Genomic DNA, 17,033 nt, shown 5'->3' on the forward strand with positions numbered 1-17,033 from the left:
CAGTGTCACATCGCTGCTGCTGCTGCGCTGAGGTGCCCGGCAGCGTAGGTGCCTCTGCAATCCTTGTCCTAGCGGCTTTAGGGCTGGTGCATTACAGCATCATCATCATTTCTGGGGAGAGGCAGTTACAAAACGCCCCCGCAGTGGTGCTAGGGGTGGGCTCAGCCATGCCCACCTACACCAGGAGCATGAAGGCTCTGTGCCAAAATGAGGCCCTACCATCTCCCTCCCTGTGCCTCCAGGAAAGCTCGGGCCCACAGCGGGTTCATGCTGCCGAGTACCCAAGCAAGGACAGGCGATGCTCAGCATGTGGCCTGTGACATGGAGAGACAGCACCTAGATACAGGAGAAATACACTTTTATTAGGAAAGCTTTCTGCAGAGATGCCAGGCTCTGTCGTACCAAACTAATCCGTCCAAACTCCGCCGGATGGGACCACGCAGCCAGGACAGCCTCTCTGAACAGCGTCCAGGCTCAGGCCATAAATAGTGCTTTCCTCCCAGCCACTCCTGGCAGAAACAGCCTCAGGTGCGGAGGGGGCATCAGTCGAAACCAGCTCGACCTCACACTGCCTGGAGCAGTGTGGCTGTGGAGGGACGGTGGCGCCTGGGGCGGCTACATCTCCAGGAGGGGAGAAGCTGAAATGGCGAGAGACATGCACGGAGCCGGGCGCCGTGCAGCACCGGGAGAGCGCAGCCGCCCCGCAGCACGCTGCTCCGCACGCTGCGCTGGCGCGGGGGCAAGGCCCTGCCCCTGGCGAGGATGCGGGCGCAGGCGCGGGGATGGCCCGGCTTGCCGCCTTGCAGGCGGAGCAGCGAGCCTGCCCTCCAGCTGCCATTTCCCATGCCACGAAAACTTGATAGACCAGACTAGGATGCAGGAAGCAAGTGACTCCGTTACTGCAGAATATAACATGGGTACGTCTAGTACAACAAGCACTGCTTATGCGATTGATAATACTGCTACAAAAGGGTGACCCGTGGGTCAGAGCTGCGCACAGCCCCAGGTTTTTGGCCAGGGCGGTGCTGCTGGGCCACACTGGGATGGCTCTGTGAGGTCCTTCTCCTTGCAGGGAAGGTGAGCTGCCAGAACCGCGCAGAGGAGAAGCAGGGAGCAGGGCACGGCCATGGGGAGGGCATCTCTGGTGGATGGGGAGTACCAGGTCCCAGGGCAGGGGAGAGAGAGATGAAAAAAGAACAGGGGAATGAGAGAGAGAAAGGGAAAGAGACGGCTCGGAGGCTCTTCCAGTGCCCCCTGCCCAGTTCAGGCCTCCATTTCCACTGGTCATGCCTGCAAACTTCCTTCCTCCTGCCAAAATGTCTGATGCACGGCAGGCCAGCGCCAGGCCGGGCCCCCCAGGTCCTCATTACTGCACTGTCTGAGAGGGCACTGCGGCTGCTTTGGGCTGCTCCAGGGTGGCTTCTCGGCTTTTCTTTCTGGGAGGCTTTTTAATGGGCGTTTTCTTTGTGGCTTGGTCGCTCGGGGGAGCCTGCTCCTGGCTGCTGCCGGAGTTTTGCTTCTCCGCCCGCTTAGGCTCCCCGGCCGTGGGCTCTGCCGCGGGGGGGATCAGTTTCTGCAGGTTGGGAGAGGTGGGCAGCATAGGCTTGCTGGCCTTCTGGCTGCTGGCGGCCACCGAGCGCTTGGCTTTCTGGGGCGGGGTGGGTTTCTCCCGCTGGGGCTGCAGGGCGCTCACCCCATTCTGCCGGGCGCTGCCATCTCCCTTGTTGAGGCTCTGAGTCTTTTCCTTCAGCTGGGCAGCCAGCAGCGTGGCCGCCTCCGAGGTCAGGTGGGGATGGAGGGCCTCGGAGCGCGGCTTGCTTGCACTGGGGCTGCGGGGAGCCTCCTTGCTGTCCCCAGCACGCCTCTCTGGGTGGAAACTGCCCATCTTTTTGAAGGCATTCTGCACTGCCCCGTTGATATTCTCCATCTGCTCCGTGTTGGCCTTGCCCCTCTGCTTGGGCTTGGATGGCGACTGGGGCTCCGTGGGGAGGGAGGCTTTGCCCTCAGGGAAGCTTGGCTCCTTCGGATGCTTCTGTGCTTTCTCTTTGCTCCTTGCGCTGCCCTTCTCGTCCGTTTTGCCGTGAACACCGGCCGAAGTCTCACTCGGACTCCTCTTCCTCTTGGCCAAGCCCTGGCCATGCTCAGGGCTGCTGAGCTGGGCGGCAGCTCTCTCCGGGGAGCGGCTGGGTGCAGGCAGCGAGTTGGACTGGCCGGAGTTGTACCTGCCATGGATCCAGGACACCTTGGGCTTTGTGGATGGGTCAGGGGGACGGGGCTTGGTTCTCTCAGGGGAGGGTGGCTTCCCGCTTCCCCCAGGGCTCCGTGGCTCCATGGTGGCTTCTTCCTCGTCCTTGGACTGCTTGGAGAGCCGGGCGATCCTGGCGTAGAGTGCTGCGCTGGCGGAGCCTGACCCGCAGGACGAGCGCTCGCTGTCAGAGGACTTGAGCAGGGGTGTTTCACTGCTGTCAGCCTGGAAAGCTTTGACGGAGCCCGTCTCCTTCAGGAAGGTGTATTCGCCGGCCTCTTCCGCCCCGACTGGGGACACCAGCTTCTCCCCTGGGCTGCAGGATGTTCCCCTGTCCTTGCTGTCACTCACGCTCTCTGCAAAAGGAGAGCATGGAGCTGTTATACGGGCAGGAGGCTGGGCACCGCGGGGGTCTTGCCAGCATGTCCCCAAGGAGAGGGGAGGAGAAGAGAGGAGGGGAAGGGAAGGACTGAACTGCTTTCACAGCAGAGTGGGAGGTGTGCAGGATGGTGGGGCAGAGACCAGGCTGTCCCAGCCAGGCTGTCTCTGCCTTCCAAGAGGCTCATTTTGGCCTGTTTTATCTTCTGGCCCACCCATCCCTGCAGCTAATCTGGAAGCTTTTTCAGGGACCCCAGCGGACAAGAAACCTTAAAACAATACCAGCATCTCTGGAAGAAGGAAGCTCTGGAGCCCCATAGGAAGCAACCGCAGAGCCTGGGGCACAAGGATGGGGGGCAGGCCGGGCTCGAGTTCCCCTTCCTGGAGCCAGGGCACTAAGGCATGGTCCTGAGGAGCAGGACTGACACGTGCATGGCCCTCTCCATGCAAGGGTGATACCTCTCCTCCCTCCATCCCTCCACAGAGCAGGAGATGCTCAAGGAGCCCCACAGCGACTTTGGAAAGTGCCTTGTCCTTCTGCTTACCCTCATGGGGGACACAGTACACTGGCCCCTCGTCCGTGGTGTCAAATGAGGAGAAGGAGCCACGGGAAGACCAGGACGGGGAGGGCTGCTCCACCACGGAGGGTGGCTCAATGAAGCTGCAGTTCATGGTGTTCTCCAGGTCGTGGTGAGCCACTGCAAGGGCAGAGAACTGGCTGTCAGCGAGCTGCTGCCTGCCCAGCCTGCTCCTCCTTCCCTCCCAGGACCCCCACCTCGACTTTGCTCCCGCCTCCACCTCCCCATCCTGCTGGAAGGGATGTGGGTACCGGACAGCCCCTCTGCCCATCTTGCCTGAGGATTCTGGGAGCCTGCACAGCCTTTGGCTGCAAGCTGGACCAAGTCCGCAGAAAGGCTGTGTTAAGCCCCTGGAAGGGGACACCATTGCACCTGCCACTGCTGCCCCAGGCACTCTGGCATCGTTCCCACTGGAGCAGCACGATGTGGACAAAAGGTGGGCTCTGGCACCTGATCCAGCCCAGGACTGTCTGGAAGCCCCCCGTGCAGTCCTTCCCCATGCAGCATGGTGTGACACACCAGGAGGACGGGGCTAGGTTCCCAGACACAGGGGCAAGTCTCGCTGCACAGCCCTGCCCAGTCTCCAAGCCTCTCTGGGAGCCCTAGCCAAGTGCCCACGCTCCTGGGATGGACTTGCAGCAAAGGCAGGCAGAGACAAAGTCCCCCATGCCTGAGGACAAATGCCAGTGGCCACCACAGCTGCTGTGAGCCTTACGGCCATCTCCCTCTCTGGTCCCACACTGGACCTCCGCGGCGGTCTCCAGGTGCCAGAATCGAGGATGAACATTATGGAGAAACAAGCTATCGGAAAGCCTGGGTGCAAATGGCTGGCCTGTATCTGCAGGGCTCACATCTGGTATTGAGCAAGAGAGGACATCACCAGGTCCCACAAGGACACAGCAACAGCCCTGGGATTTACCCGGGCCCAAACAACAGCGAGCTGACAAGCTGAGCACAACAGTCCTGCAAAGAAAGTCTCATAGTTTAGACTGTGCCTGGAGGCACAATTTTCTTCCCAGGGAAAGAAATGAGCTGCCAGTTTTAATTGCAGTAGTTTTAATTTCAACTCTATGATGTGTAATTTTATTTTCTTTCTTCTTTCACAAAAGGAGGTAAAGGAAGAAATGTCTGCAGTTAGCTCTTCCAGCATCATCTTTTACCAATTCTGCCACTTTTCAATCCCTTTGCCAACTTCTCCAGAAACAAAGACAAGGAGGAGCATGTCCCTGCTGGCCAAGGGACTGTTTCCTCTGCACTTGGTGGCAAAACACAGAAAAAAAAAAGCCAAGGGAAAACCACCAGAGAAGAAAAACGTGGTGCTAAAAATATTTTTTCAGTTTCAACAGTAAAACAAGCTGGAAAATGACAGTTGTCTGGTCGGGGGGGGGTTAGGGGGACTGGGATTTTTGTTTGATCATTTTTAAGTATTTTCACTGAAAAAGTTTAAGTCAGGAAAAAACCTGAGAATGACCAGCAATAAAATCCTGCTCTGCCAATGCTAAACACAACCCCCACCTCAGTGCTTCCCGGTGTGCTGAAATGCTGCCATCACCCCTCACACATGCCCCACGCTGGGACCCCAACAGCTTTGGAAACACCGGCAGCCGGTGCAATGCCCTGAAGCCCTGCTGGTCAGGGTCGCTGGCCCCCAGGGCACTGCCAACGTGCGCTTTAGAGTGATGCAGCCGGGCGAAGGGGATGGCGGCGGCGGCAGGGCAGACCTGAACTGACTTTTCCTGCAGAGCCCGGCACTACCAGCTGCTGAAACGGAGATGCTTTTTGTGCTCCTCTCCTGATGTACAGACCTCTGCACGCTCATTTTTCTCCCTCAGCTCGGTAACCCATTAAAGGTGGCCCCAGGTGCACGCAGAACTGTGTCGTTTTACAACGAAGACACCAGGAAAGCACCATCCCTTACTACGCAGGGCACTGCACAGTGCGCGGGTGGGAAGGGAAGCAGCCAGCAGGTTTTCGGTGGCAGACAGCTTTATATTAAGTCAGTATTTCCAGTCGTTTGTAGTCTCTGCCAGCACGCCCAAATTCTGTCTTTATTCGGTCCAGCCAAAGCCTATAGCTAGCAACTGGCACAGAGCTGGCCCAACGATGGGTTGTGAGACACCAGACTCTTCCCAAGGATATCACCTCTCCTGGACAGGGCAGAGCAGCTGCTTATCACCACGTGGTAAGGCATGCTGTGATTTACTGAGCAGTTGGTTGGATTTTTTAACTCTTGCAACATTTTAATGTTTTATAATAAGTTCATTCTTCAAAAGCTGCAAGTTGCCCAGCTAGGATGCCCAGTGGCATCGTAACATTTATTGTTGATTGGAAAGTGTAACTTCATAAATGTAAAGAACCAGAAGAACTATAGGATGGCAAACTACAGGAGTGATACACGCTTGGCCTACATAGTTCCGGCTCTTAGAGAAGACAAGAGCGTGAGAAATACCAGGCGTCTCAAATACCAGATTTATAAATGCAGAATAGATAAACGTGAGGGACGCATAGCAAGAACAATGATTTAAATCACCCACACTCCTCACCCGCATCTCAGTGAGCCGTATAGCTCAGGAGAGAGACCTGCTCTCCTCCCAAGGACTCTTCTGTCTGAAGGTGAGGAAGACGAAGGAAATGACTGAATGCGTAAGAGAATAAAACTGAAACTGGGATGGCCTGAAATGAGGGAGTTTCATCGGCCAATGCCTGCTTAGCTCCGAGTACCCTGCCGTGCAGGGACATCACAGGGCATATGAGATTGAGCTGGGTACCATGGATGACTAAAGGAATGAAGAAGGATGCTAAAATAATGGAGATAATAAACTTCAGAGGAAAAACACTGGAACAAAAGCGGCTCCAATATTTAAAGAGCAAACGGCACTCAGAGTGGGGGAAGCAGCAGCTTCAATATGACTTTTCTTGCAATAAAAACCAAAAAGGGAAAATCAAAAGCAGACCATTGGAAGCAGATGAAGCAAGATGCTTCCTGAGAGAAGGCCTGACAAGGTTCTGGGACTCACAGCCATGAGGCATCTCTGAGAGGATGACAGCATTCAGAAAAGACTAAAGAATATATGGATGTGGCTTAGGAAGAAAAAGGATCTCCAGAACACCAACAGCAAGGGGGAGGGGGGAGCAACACAGCTCCCACGTGGGCCCAGGAAAGAGTGAGTCCTCCTGCTCTGGGGGAGAGCCCAGCAGACCTGGCAGGCGAGGAGGGGATGGCATGGCACAGGGGATGGTCAGCCCAGGACTGCCAGCTGCAGTGGACTTTGCTGGGTTTTTATGCTGTCAGGAGCTGTGGGTCAGGGCTCGGGGGCTCTGTCTGTGCAGCCAGGCTCCTACATGACCTTGCTAGAAAGCGGGGCTCACTGGTGTTAAAAATACAGTTGGAGCAAGAAAGCACAGAAGCCGTTTAGGGCAAGGCTTGGAGCCAGCAGAGCCCAGGGCATTTCTCCGCCACCTCCACCTGAGCCCTGCCAGCTCGCCTCACCCCCCAGGAGCACGGCTGCTGCAACAGCCTCTTCTCGCAAGCCACAGACGCCACGTTGCCCCAGCGCGTGCAAGGAACACCGAGCGCTGGGCAGGCCAGACGGGCCGAGGAGGGAACCGCTGCCCAGAGCCCCCGGCAGGCAGACAGGAGCCTGTCCGGAGCGGGCTGAGCCGAGCGCGGCGTGGAGGACAGCGAGGCTGAGCCCCGGGAGGCCGCGCAGGCTGAGCGGTGCCAGCTCCGAGAACAGGGGGCTGCTGTGCGGAGCCGAGCCCCGAGGGACGGCGCTTCCTGTTGAGCTCCAACATCTGGCTCTGGGGGACTCGGCAGATAAATCACAAGCTGACAGGGGCTGGGAGAAATCTGGCCGCTTCCTGTGGGCCTCTTCCCTGCCGCCAGAGCTGCCGCACGCCAGCTGAACTCCCTCTGCTGAACAAAGCGCCCAGCCGCCTGCGCTCTCCCCGCTGGCGGAAACCTCCCCGCGCAGGGCAGCGCAGATGCCACGTGCACGGGGCAAAAGGCAGAGGATGGGACACCCAACTGCCCCCGCTCGCAGCAAGTCCAGAGCATCGATCTGACTAAGGGGCACAAGTCCTGCTACATGCTCCCACCTCTGAGAGCACCCAGTACACGAAACCCCTCTGCTTGCATGTCGCAGAAACACACACAGGTTTTGCAGGGGCCAGCTTGGGGCTGGACTCAGGGTGACACGCAGCATCTCTGCCAAGAACTCACCCAGGCGGTCCGCTGTAAACTGCTGCAGTATCAACCAAACACCAGTATTGTCTTCCACGCCTCTCAAATGGCCGCATGTGAGTGGCAGGTGATATTAGATCTAAAAATACTTCTTGTGTGTCTCTGGGGACAGTGATATTTGGTCTCAAGACTGGGACAAAGCACTGAGAAACATGAAAAGGACTGGGCAAGAGAAGGCCTGGTTGCACCACAGCCCTGAGAGCAGCACGGGGGACCCCAATGGGTGAGCAAGTGCTTATGCCTGGAGGGACACTGTGTGCACACCGAGGAGGGGCAGGTGCCTCGTGCACTTTGACACCAGATCCTGCTGCTGCTATTTACGGCAGGACATTTTTGGCAGGGAAGATGAGGTTTTGGGATTCCCTGACCTGCTCGGTCAGTGTTATGGCCAGGAGAGGCTGCTGACCCTGGGCTCCAGTGCTCCCTGGGCAGAGGCCAGCCCAGCACTGGGACTGGAAGGGAAGCCCAGGTTGTTGAGGCTTGATGGCCAACCCCGTGTGGCTTGGATCACTGCCGTGCACAGGTCTTGGCCTGCTTCCCCAGTGCAGGGCAGCACAGCTCCATTTTGCTCCAAGCATGCCTTGAGGGTGCAGAAGAACCACTGCTGTTATCATCCCCTTATCTCTCCCAGGTCTCCATCTCTGAGGTGCTCAAAGGTCCTGTTTCAGAGGGCTGATGTGCACAAAAGCCAGTGTGTGATCTGAGGACACAGACCCATTTTCCTGGCAGCTGGGAAACTGAATTCGTCGAAAGCTTCCTCCTCCTTAGGCAGGGAGCGGTCTCCCCCCAGCAGGGCCACAGCACTGAGATAGAGAGGTCACTGAGCAAGACCAGGGGAGTTTTAGGTCCCCTTGCTTTCTGGTCATTCCCATCCTGCTCATCCCAAGCAAATGACAGTTCATAATGGTTGTTGTTAACCTCGGGGTGTTTGATCTTTGCAGCTTGGAAAAGAGACACTGAGGTGCGGAGCAGGAACATGCAAGGGCCTGTGAGGAGCAGAGCACAGATTAGCTCAGGCGTCTGTAGGGCTACACACAACCGAGACCCACACAGGCATCCCAGTGCCAGTACCGCTCACGTCCCTGACAAGCGAGCCCCGTGAAACCCACGCGCACAAGGAGACCCCAAGCACTCCCCCGGCATTGCGGCCACAAGCAGGCAAGAGGCTTTTCTCTGCTGGCAGCTCGGAACAGCTGGAGGTGGGTGCATGGGGAAGCAGGATGTAACTGCACTAAGATGATGTGATACTGGGCTTTGGAGAGCGGATGTGCTCCCATGGTGATGCTGGTTCCCTCTGGTCTCCCCCTTCAGCTCTATCTGGTGGGACAGAACAGCTGGTCCTGGCCCTACTCATCCTGCATGCACCTTCTTGAACCTGAGAGTCACCACAAACAACTTTTTCTGCAGCAAGTCTTGCTTTCCCTCCTCTGAACCCAGCAAAACCAAGCTATGCTGAGTTGGGAGCCACTTCTGGCAATTACAGAGCAGGTAGAAATTTGTTCATGGTGATCTGAATTACCTGACTGAACAGCTAGAACCCAAAAGTGGATTTTAATGCAACTGAGAGCAAGGAATTAGTTCAAAAAACCCAGGCAAAAAGGGACCAAATCAGTCTTTATTAGCATGCTGGGTCAACACTTCTGGGGGAGAGGACCTAGCTACACTGACTGCTGGCACAAGTTCAAATGGTGCAAACTGGCCAGAGACCTGCTGCAAATCTGAAGCCAGTGCTGAAGCTGTGAAGCAGCTTTCTTACTACTGTGGCAAGGGTGTAAGCCCTGCTTTTCATGACAGGAAGAGGATTTTATGATTTGGAGATAATAAGAGCAATGTCTGGTGAGCTAAGAGGTATTCCCAACCTGGTCTTTCTGCTGCCCAGTGAGTCACCTACAGCCACAGGACTAGCTTCAGTGGGGCTTAGAAAAATGTTACTGCTCCTGAGGCAGTTCTTTCACATGTGCATTTGTGGCTGCGGATGGCAATTAGCAGAGCAATCACATTCAACCCCAGAACAGGAAAACCTGTCTGGCTCAGAGTGCCAGCAATTGCAAGGTAATGACAGTGCTCTCCAAGCAGGTGAGCAGAGCAAGGGGCATCCATCTACCAGACTTCATTGGCTTCAAACAGCACTGATTTCACTCCAGAATCCCCACAGGATCCTGGGCTCCTCCTGTGCTGATCTGGCACTTGTGGAGCAGGGGGCACGGGACAAAGCATTCCAGCGACTCTGCAGACCTTCCTGTCCTGCATTTCCCTCTAGGGCCATTTCAGGGTCAAGGACCCCCCAAAGAAAGTGAGGACTTTGCTATGGAGTAACATCTGCTTTGGCTTCTTAATGGCCAGTCCTGCACTGGATTTCCAGGTGGAATAATGCAGCAGCACCTTGGTCACCAGGCATCAAAGGGACACAGAAGCCACTGGCGCTGCCCCAGCATGTCTCCCTTGCCCCAGGGATCCCCGGACACTCTCAGGAGGAGGCAGGTGGATATATCACCCAGTCTGCCTGCCGGAGGGACCAGGAGCTCCCAAAGCGGGCTCTGGTTGTGTCCATCCCCGCGTTGCTGGGACAGGGCACCCTGCATGGTGGGGGCCAGCCTCCAGCCTGCCTCTCGCGCTGGATAACAAGAACACACGGTGCTGCCCGGGCCAAGGCAAACAAAAGCAGCCTGCGACCAAAGCATTGCATTCCGGTGAAATAACAGCCCCCAGCCCCGGCAACACAAACAGGCCGCAGGGCCGCTCGCCCAGCCCAGCGCGCGCGTTGCAGCGAGCCTCCCCTGCCCCGGAGCCTCGGCCGACCAGCACCCCGGGCCCCAGCTCTGCCGGGCCTCCCGCTGAGCACCCGCGCTGGCCTTGGAGAGCGTCTCGAGCGATTTCCCCCCGCACCGCACTGCACCGCACTGCACTGCACCGCGCCGGCGCGGGCTCCTCAGCCCAGAGGAAGCTGAGGCTTAGCTGCGAGGGGCAGCATTTCAGGGGGCCGGGGCCGGGGCCGCGGGGCCCGTTGCTGCCCGTCTCCCTGTTTACACAGAGCAGCTGGGCGGGAGCCAGCAGCCTTGGGGCTGCTCCAGGAAACGCGTGCACACAGCCCCATTGAGCCCCCGCCGGCGCTACCCCGGCCAGCCCTGCCACACACAGGGACCCTCTATCCTCCCTGAGCCCTGCCCGGCTGCTTCCACAAACACGGCCTCTGTTATCGTTGCAGCAGGAATGTTTCTCCAGCCTCGGTGCACTCTGCTCTGGGGCAGAGCTCTGCCGTGTCCTGCCGGAGGAGAAGGCATCTCCAGAGAGGCCACCTTTGAAGCAGCCCCTGCCACAGGTCACTGGAGCTCACAGATGGCTTGCAGAGAGACTGGCGACACCTCCCCGTCTGCCCCCATGGGTGCTCAGGCCCTTCTGCACCCCGGACGGGGAGAGCTGGCCACGCGCGGGCCCTGTGCAGTGCACACACTGCTGCTCCACGCCTGGAGCCAGCTCGCCAAGCAGCACCAAGCAGCACCACCGGCACGTCCCCTGCGCCGCGCTGACAGCCTCTGAGACGAGGGGCTGCAAGAAGCATTGCACAGGCTACGAAGGGCCATCCTCCCTCTTCCACATCCCCCTGCTTTGAGCACAAGTTACTCTGCGTACAGTTCACACACGGCAACAAAGTCCCAAGCAATGTGACAACAGGATTCACGGACAGAGGATGCTGCCATCGGTCTGGACCACCAGCGGGTTTTCCGTGGCATCCACACCGGCCCTGTGCACGCTTCTGCAGGGAAGTGATGGGCTTGCCATGCAGTGCTGGCCTGACACGCCAGCACAGGGTGGGGAGCACTGCTTTATACCCCTGATTTATTGGAAAGGGCCTGCTCAGAGCAGAAAGCAGATACTGCTAGGCTCTCCCCAGCTAATCCCTCACTCCTCACAATGGGACGAGTGGAGAGCGGTGATCTTTGCAGGGCTTCTCCCTGCTCTCCTAAAAGGAAGCTGTTTCTTCTGAGAATGCAGGGATTTTTGGAACAAACAAGCGACTACTTGCGTTTCCAGGAGCCAGCAGACTTCCCAGCTACCTGGATTTGTCCCTGACAGCCCGCGTCACAAGGTCTTTGCTGGGAACTGATGACAAAGTGCAACTGGGCCACTATGAGCCTGGTAGTGTGGGGTTTGTGCTTGGGCAGTGTGGGGAGATAAGATGATGAATTCTCTGCACTTGGTCTGCCTCTCTGTCCTCATCCCTGCTGTACCCGGCGCTGGGGTGGGCTCCGGCCCTGACTTGGGTGCTGTGTTCAGGGCATGTGCTTCTGCGCCTGGCTCTGAGTCCAGGGTGAAAACCTATTGTAGGGCAAGGCCAAGACCAAGGCACAAACAAGGTGTTTCACTGCTGTGATGGGTACTATTTCTTTACGTGGGGAACTGAAATTGAAGCAGCATGCACAAAACAGCTCAGCAGAGCTCCAGGCACCCGTGCAGACCACTGCAGCACTTGCAAAGCAAAATGATACCCATCAAGATTCAGATACCTAAGGCTGAGGGAGGAAAGACCCAAACCCCAGCAGGTACCACCAGCTGGCAGAGCACAGTGAGGCTCCTGCAAGCAGGACTCTCCAAGGGGAACAGTCACACTGCAGAAACACCGCTCTGTAATGTTGCTGGGGATCTGCGTCCCCACTGCCAAGAGCACTGAGGTGCTGCCAGGGACCTGCACCACCACCTCAAGCACTGCAGTACTGCTGGGGCCCCACACCTCCACCCAGAGGGCTACAGCATCGTTTGGGACCCAGACGTCCATCCAATCCCTGCAATGCTCCTGGGAACCTACACCTCCCCAAGCACTGCAGAGCATCTCTGCAGACCTGATCCTCATCCCCCACCCCCCCAAAAAAGCCCTACAACACTGCCAGGGAGGTGATCGTCTGCCCCAAGTGCTGCAGTACTGCTGGGGCCCCGCCATGCACTACACGGGAGTGGAACAGCCTACAACACGTTAAACACAGCCCCACTACAGCGCACACTGCCCGCTTATCAGCAACGGCACGCGACACAGCAGGTCCATGCCATGGCCACGTGTACAGACCGCGCTTGCAGCGCTGCACACAACTTGCTCCTGCATTAAGAAGATTCCCACAGCGGGTTTGGGGCTGGAATGAGCGTTGCAAGTTGCATAATCTGTCCTGCCTGGGTTAGACCTTCCGCCTTTCCCCGTGTCACATATGGGTTTAGTGCTCTGCCCCAGCCTAGATGTCCTCTCCAAACATCAGCACCTTACCTACAACCTTGGGCAACTTCTGGCGGCGCAGAGGGATTCGCGGGAGCTTCATGCTGATGCGACTGAAACGCCCACATAAGCGTCTCGGCGTTTTCTTGGCTGCTGCCGGGTCCTGGTTTGCACTGCAAGACAAGACAGCATCCCCATCAGAAAGACGGCAGGACACAAACCAGGACAACTGTACCCGCTCCGCTGGGGGTGGCGAGGCCATAACATTGTTTATGGAATAACACACCACGTCCCGGTGCCAGGGGTTCGGGGCTGTTGCAAACTCAGAGGTTTCGGGGAAAAGCCAGCACAGGGACTGAGAGATCAGAAAACACAAGCTGTGGCAAGGGACCCCAGGAGCACCGTCCACATTGCCCTTCCCCAGGGGGGTTTTAAACTCGAGCACAGCGGTGGCTGAAGGCAGGAACGCGCCCAGGATACACACGGTGGTGGCTTCCAGCCCGAGGCATCAGCAGGCACGTGCCAGGCATGTCATGCTGGGACTCGGAGCAGCCCAAGAGCCGAGTGCCTTGCGGAGGGCAGGACACCAGCAGTCCTGCCCCGAAACACCCGCAGGGCCCAGCCAAGACCCTGAATCATATGATTAAGAAAAAAACAAACACACACGTGGCCTCTCTTTATTTGCTCTCTGGTCTTGAAGCCTCTTGAGGTCGAGCGTTCAAGCAATTATCTGCAGCCACAAGAGCTAGAGGCTTAATGTGTTTATTAAATTCAACCTGAAAATGCTCCCATCTCCACCGCGCAGTGCGGGCTGGGGCCGGAGCCTTTCCCCTCCGTCCGCGGGAGGCAGGGCTGCTCGCCCCCAGCTCCGCTGCTTCTTGGGCAGCAGGACACGGGGGAAGCCGCAGGCAGGGGATGGCGAGAGGCGCTGGGTGATGGGAAAGGGAAGGTGCCCAGCCGCCGGGAGCAGAGCTGGGGCCGACAGCAGCCCGGCACGGCCGGGGTGGCACAGCTCTGCTCTGAGCTCCTGGAAGCCCAACAGCCTCGGATGAGGCTGCCCTGCCACATCCGTACGCAGCCTGACCGGGAGCACGAGGCTCCGATGGCAGTGGGAGATGAGGCTGCTCCTGCAGCAGAGCATGCAAACCCCCCAAAACCCCCAAAAGCAGATGAGGACGTCACAGCCACCGTGCTGGGAGGGGACAGTGGTCGCTTTGCAGCGTGCCCCGTGCTCAAAGCTCCGCCGGCAGCTCCGTAGGAACCAGGCTCCCCCAGCTCAGTGGGGGCATTTGCCACCCGAGCCCCGCGCCGGGGCAGAGCACTGGGCATGGGGGGCCCCACAGAGCCGGGCCGGCCCCGCAGAGCCGGGGAGCCCAGCGCGCCACGGACAAAGGAAACTATTTTGAGCGATTTCCCACGAAATACTTCTTAAAGCGCGCCTGTGTTTGTGAAGTGGCTTCTTTTATCTGCAGGATAATTACATGCAGACCACAGGCTCTCCAAACCAGATGTACCGGATTGGAATTTAATTGGCACAGCTGCCAAATGGAGGCTTCCGGAAAATTCCCATGCAGCGGCCGACGGCATGAGGCGCAGCCGCAGTGCGGGGAGGGGTTTCTTTCCGCAGCTATCCGAGCTGCAGGAGTGCTCCCAGCCCCCTCCTGCCTTGCAGCACAGCACCGAGCTTCCCCCAGCAGCACGGCCGCCTCCGGCGAGCCCCCGCCGCCGTCGGACCTGTGTCACGGGCTTCGGAGGACCCGGCGCGAGAGCCTTCGAGGGCCACCGGGCCCCATCCCTGGTCCAGATGCCGGTGGCGGGAGGCGTCGCGAGGTGGCTTCCCGCACTGGCAGGCTGTGATTTCCCCATCGCTCCCCATGCCGGGCGCCTGTGCCGGCCCCGCGTGGAGAGGTGGCACAAGCAGAGCAGCCGGCAACCCGTCGGGCCGCCAGCGCGGTGGCACACGCTCCCCGCGGCCGGAGGTGACGGCGCAGCAGGGCCATGCCGCACTGCGGCTTTGCACGTTGTGGGAGGCTTAATTTGCCCGAGCAGGTTGCCCGGTGTTCACAGCTCTTCCGTGGCTGCGGGGTTGCCTCCAGCAACAGCAATTTCTGTTGAGCATCCTCCTGCCAAAGCAGCCTCAGGCCAGCAGCATTTTAGGGGAGCGGGGGGCAAGGAGGGCTCATTTTACCCCACGGACTGAACGATTCGTGTCCGACCACCCTGCAAAAGCGTGCTCTGCAGTGCTGTCAAATGTGCAGACACTTTGACTTTGCACCGATTCGAAAACTTCTGCCTTGAAGGACTGCTCGAACAACCCCTGTGCCAGCAGCACCCTCTGGATTGCTTCGCTTTGGCCAAAAAATACAGAAATTGGTCAATTTGCTTTCTGATTAAATCTGTACAATTGGAAATACTCCGTGCTCCTGGGTGAGTTTGGGAGAGAGCGTTCAACTGAATTTCCATGAGCTTAGCAAATATTTCTTTTCTGTGGGTTTAGTAGGAGCCATGCGGCTGCATGGCAGGATACAGGCATTAGCTCTCCACGGCATGCAGTAAAACTGCCCCTTTTTCTCCGAAGTTATACTCACTTGACCTTTTTGCTGGTCCAGGTTCGTCGTTCCCCTCCCCCAAATGTTCCCACACAGTGGGGGGGAAAGAAAGCTGCTCCAAAGAGCCTGGGCAAGCAGCGCTTGGGGTACAGCAGGCTGCGTGCCTTCCCCAAAGCCACCCTTGGGGAGCCTCTTGCCAGCGAACCCCCTCACACCGCGGGGTCCTGCTGCCGGCACCACGGTCCCGGCGGGCGCCAGCTGCCACGGCACTGCTGTTCCCAAGCACCAACGCGCCATGCTGCGGTTCCCCCCATCCCGGGCTGGCTTTGCTCACCGGCTGCAACACCTCCTGCCGTCTCCATAACCCATCACGGCTGCCCGCCCTGGTCCCCGCAACGCCGTCGAGCCCCCAACAGCCCGGCCGGACCGCATCTGCCAGCCTTGCAGGCTCTGCTGCAGCCCAGCGTGGTCCCGACCCCACCGCGCGCCGAGGACACCAGCCGGGAGCCACGACTCCATTCGGCTTTGGGAAGTCAGAAGGAAACTGTGTTTTGCACCCAACTCATGAAGCCCCACGGAGAGCCGAGGGCAGCAGCACATGAAGGCTGTCCCCCGCCGGATGCAGCAATGTCCCCAGCTCCCCCCGGATCTGCAGAACCCGCTGCCTCGGGGGCCACAGCAGAAACTGGCTGGACTGGGACCGAGCCCCCAAAAAGCTCTGGGAATGCCGCACTGCGTGGCCGGATCCTGGCACTCACCCGTGGGCTTCGTCCTTCTTGCGACAGACGCAGCAGCAGCAGAGCAGCGAGAGCAGCAGGATGAGCAGCAGCGCCAGGAGGGCTCCCGCCCCGATCACCCCCATCCGCTGGTTGGCCTCTGCAGGACAGACCAGCGCCGTCAGCCGCGGCGCCGCGACCCGGCGCTGGGGAAGGAGGGAGGAGGAGGCAAGGGGGGACAGGCAAACGGAGCTGCAAATGCAACCGCCCCGAGAGCCCAGCCGCCAACGCGGCGATAACTCGCAAGCCCGCTGTGACCCCCCCGTCCCAGGGGCCGCCCCGGTCCGTGCCCGGCGGCACTCACCCATGTGGCAGGCGCCCGTCAGCGGGTCGCAGGTGTCGTCGTGGCAGCTGCAGGCCTCGGCGCAGTTGGCTCCGTAGTGGCCCGGCGGGCAAGTCAGGTTACAGCTGGGGAGGGAAGGGGGCCACGTTGGAGTGGTCCGGGCTCCTGCCAAGCCCACGCTGCCCGCTCGGCGGTGGCAGCATCGCCGGGGGGGGGCTGCTCTGCCCTCACCGCTCTGGCTGGCTACTTCTCTCTCCTAAAACCTCTGCACTCTTGGAAAGAGTGGGATTGCCTGGCTGTGCACCCACTTTGCCCCCCCAGGTCCCCTGTCAGCACAGGCTGGGGTCATGCTTCTCCAGGCTGCTCTCCGATGCAGGTTTCCTCCTTCGGGACCCTGCTCATCACGATCCTGCACGACTCGGCCACCTGCCAAGGGCTTCTCTAGTCCCCTGCCTGCTCGGGGCATCTGGCTCAGACACTCGTGCTGTCTGCTCTCCACATGGCTAGAGATTTCTCCTCCACTCCTGCTTATTTTGCAAGGCTGCGCAATTAGGTTCATGGCATAGTAGTTACGAAAGGTCATTAACCCATCAGTCACTTTTAAAGATACCCCAGAGAGCAGCAACTTTTAGTCCCGAGAGTCACGTGCATGGTTTCTAACTCAGCTATTTCACGGGTGACGTGGTCTCGGTACCCTGCTGCGCTGGCTCTACGCATCTCCTGAAGCACGTGCTGAGCAGAGCCCTTTCACTGCAGCCCACGATCTTGGAAGACTCCCAGA

At 58.7% G+C, this 17,033-nt stretch overlaps 1 protein-coding gene across 1 annotated transcript in view; it reads right to left on the reverse strand.

The window, feature by feature from the left end:
• Positions 1-341: 341 nt before the first annotated feature.
• Positions 342-17,033, reverse strand: part of SCARF2 (scavenger receptor class F member 2) — a 38,265-nt gene continuing 21,573 nt past the window's right edge. Inside the window, exons 7-11 of the mRNA XM_064522373.1 lie at positions 16,274-16,377; positions 15,952-16,069; positions 12,696-12,817; positions 3,169-3,321; positions 342-2,601 (exon numbers count right to left, since the gene is read on the reverse strand). Of these exons, the coding sequence (XP_064378443.1) occupies positions 1,367-2,601; positions 3,169-3,321; positions 12,696-12,817; positions 15,952-16,069; positions 16,274-16,377 (1,732 nt within the window). The 3' untranslated portion in view covers positions 342-1,366. The remainder of the gene's footprint in view (positions 2,602-3,168; positions 3,322-12,695; positions 12,818-15,951; positions 16,070-16,273; positions 16,378-17,033) is intronic.

Source organism: Dromaius novaehollandiae, chromosome 17 (genome assembly GCF_036370855.1).
Source record: "Dromaius novaehollandiae isolate bDroNov1 chromosome 17, bDroNov1.hap1, whole genome shotgun sequence".
Taxonomy (NCBI): domain Eukaryota; kingdom Metazoa; phylum Chordata; class Aves; order Casuariiformes; family Dromaiidae; genus Dromaius; species Dromaius novaehollandiae.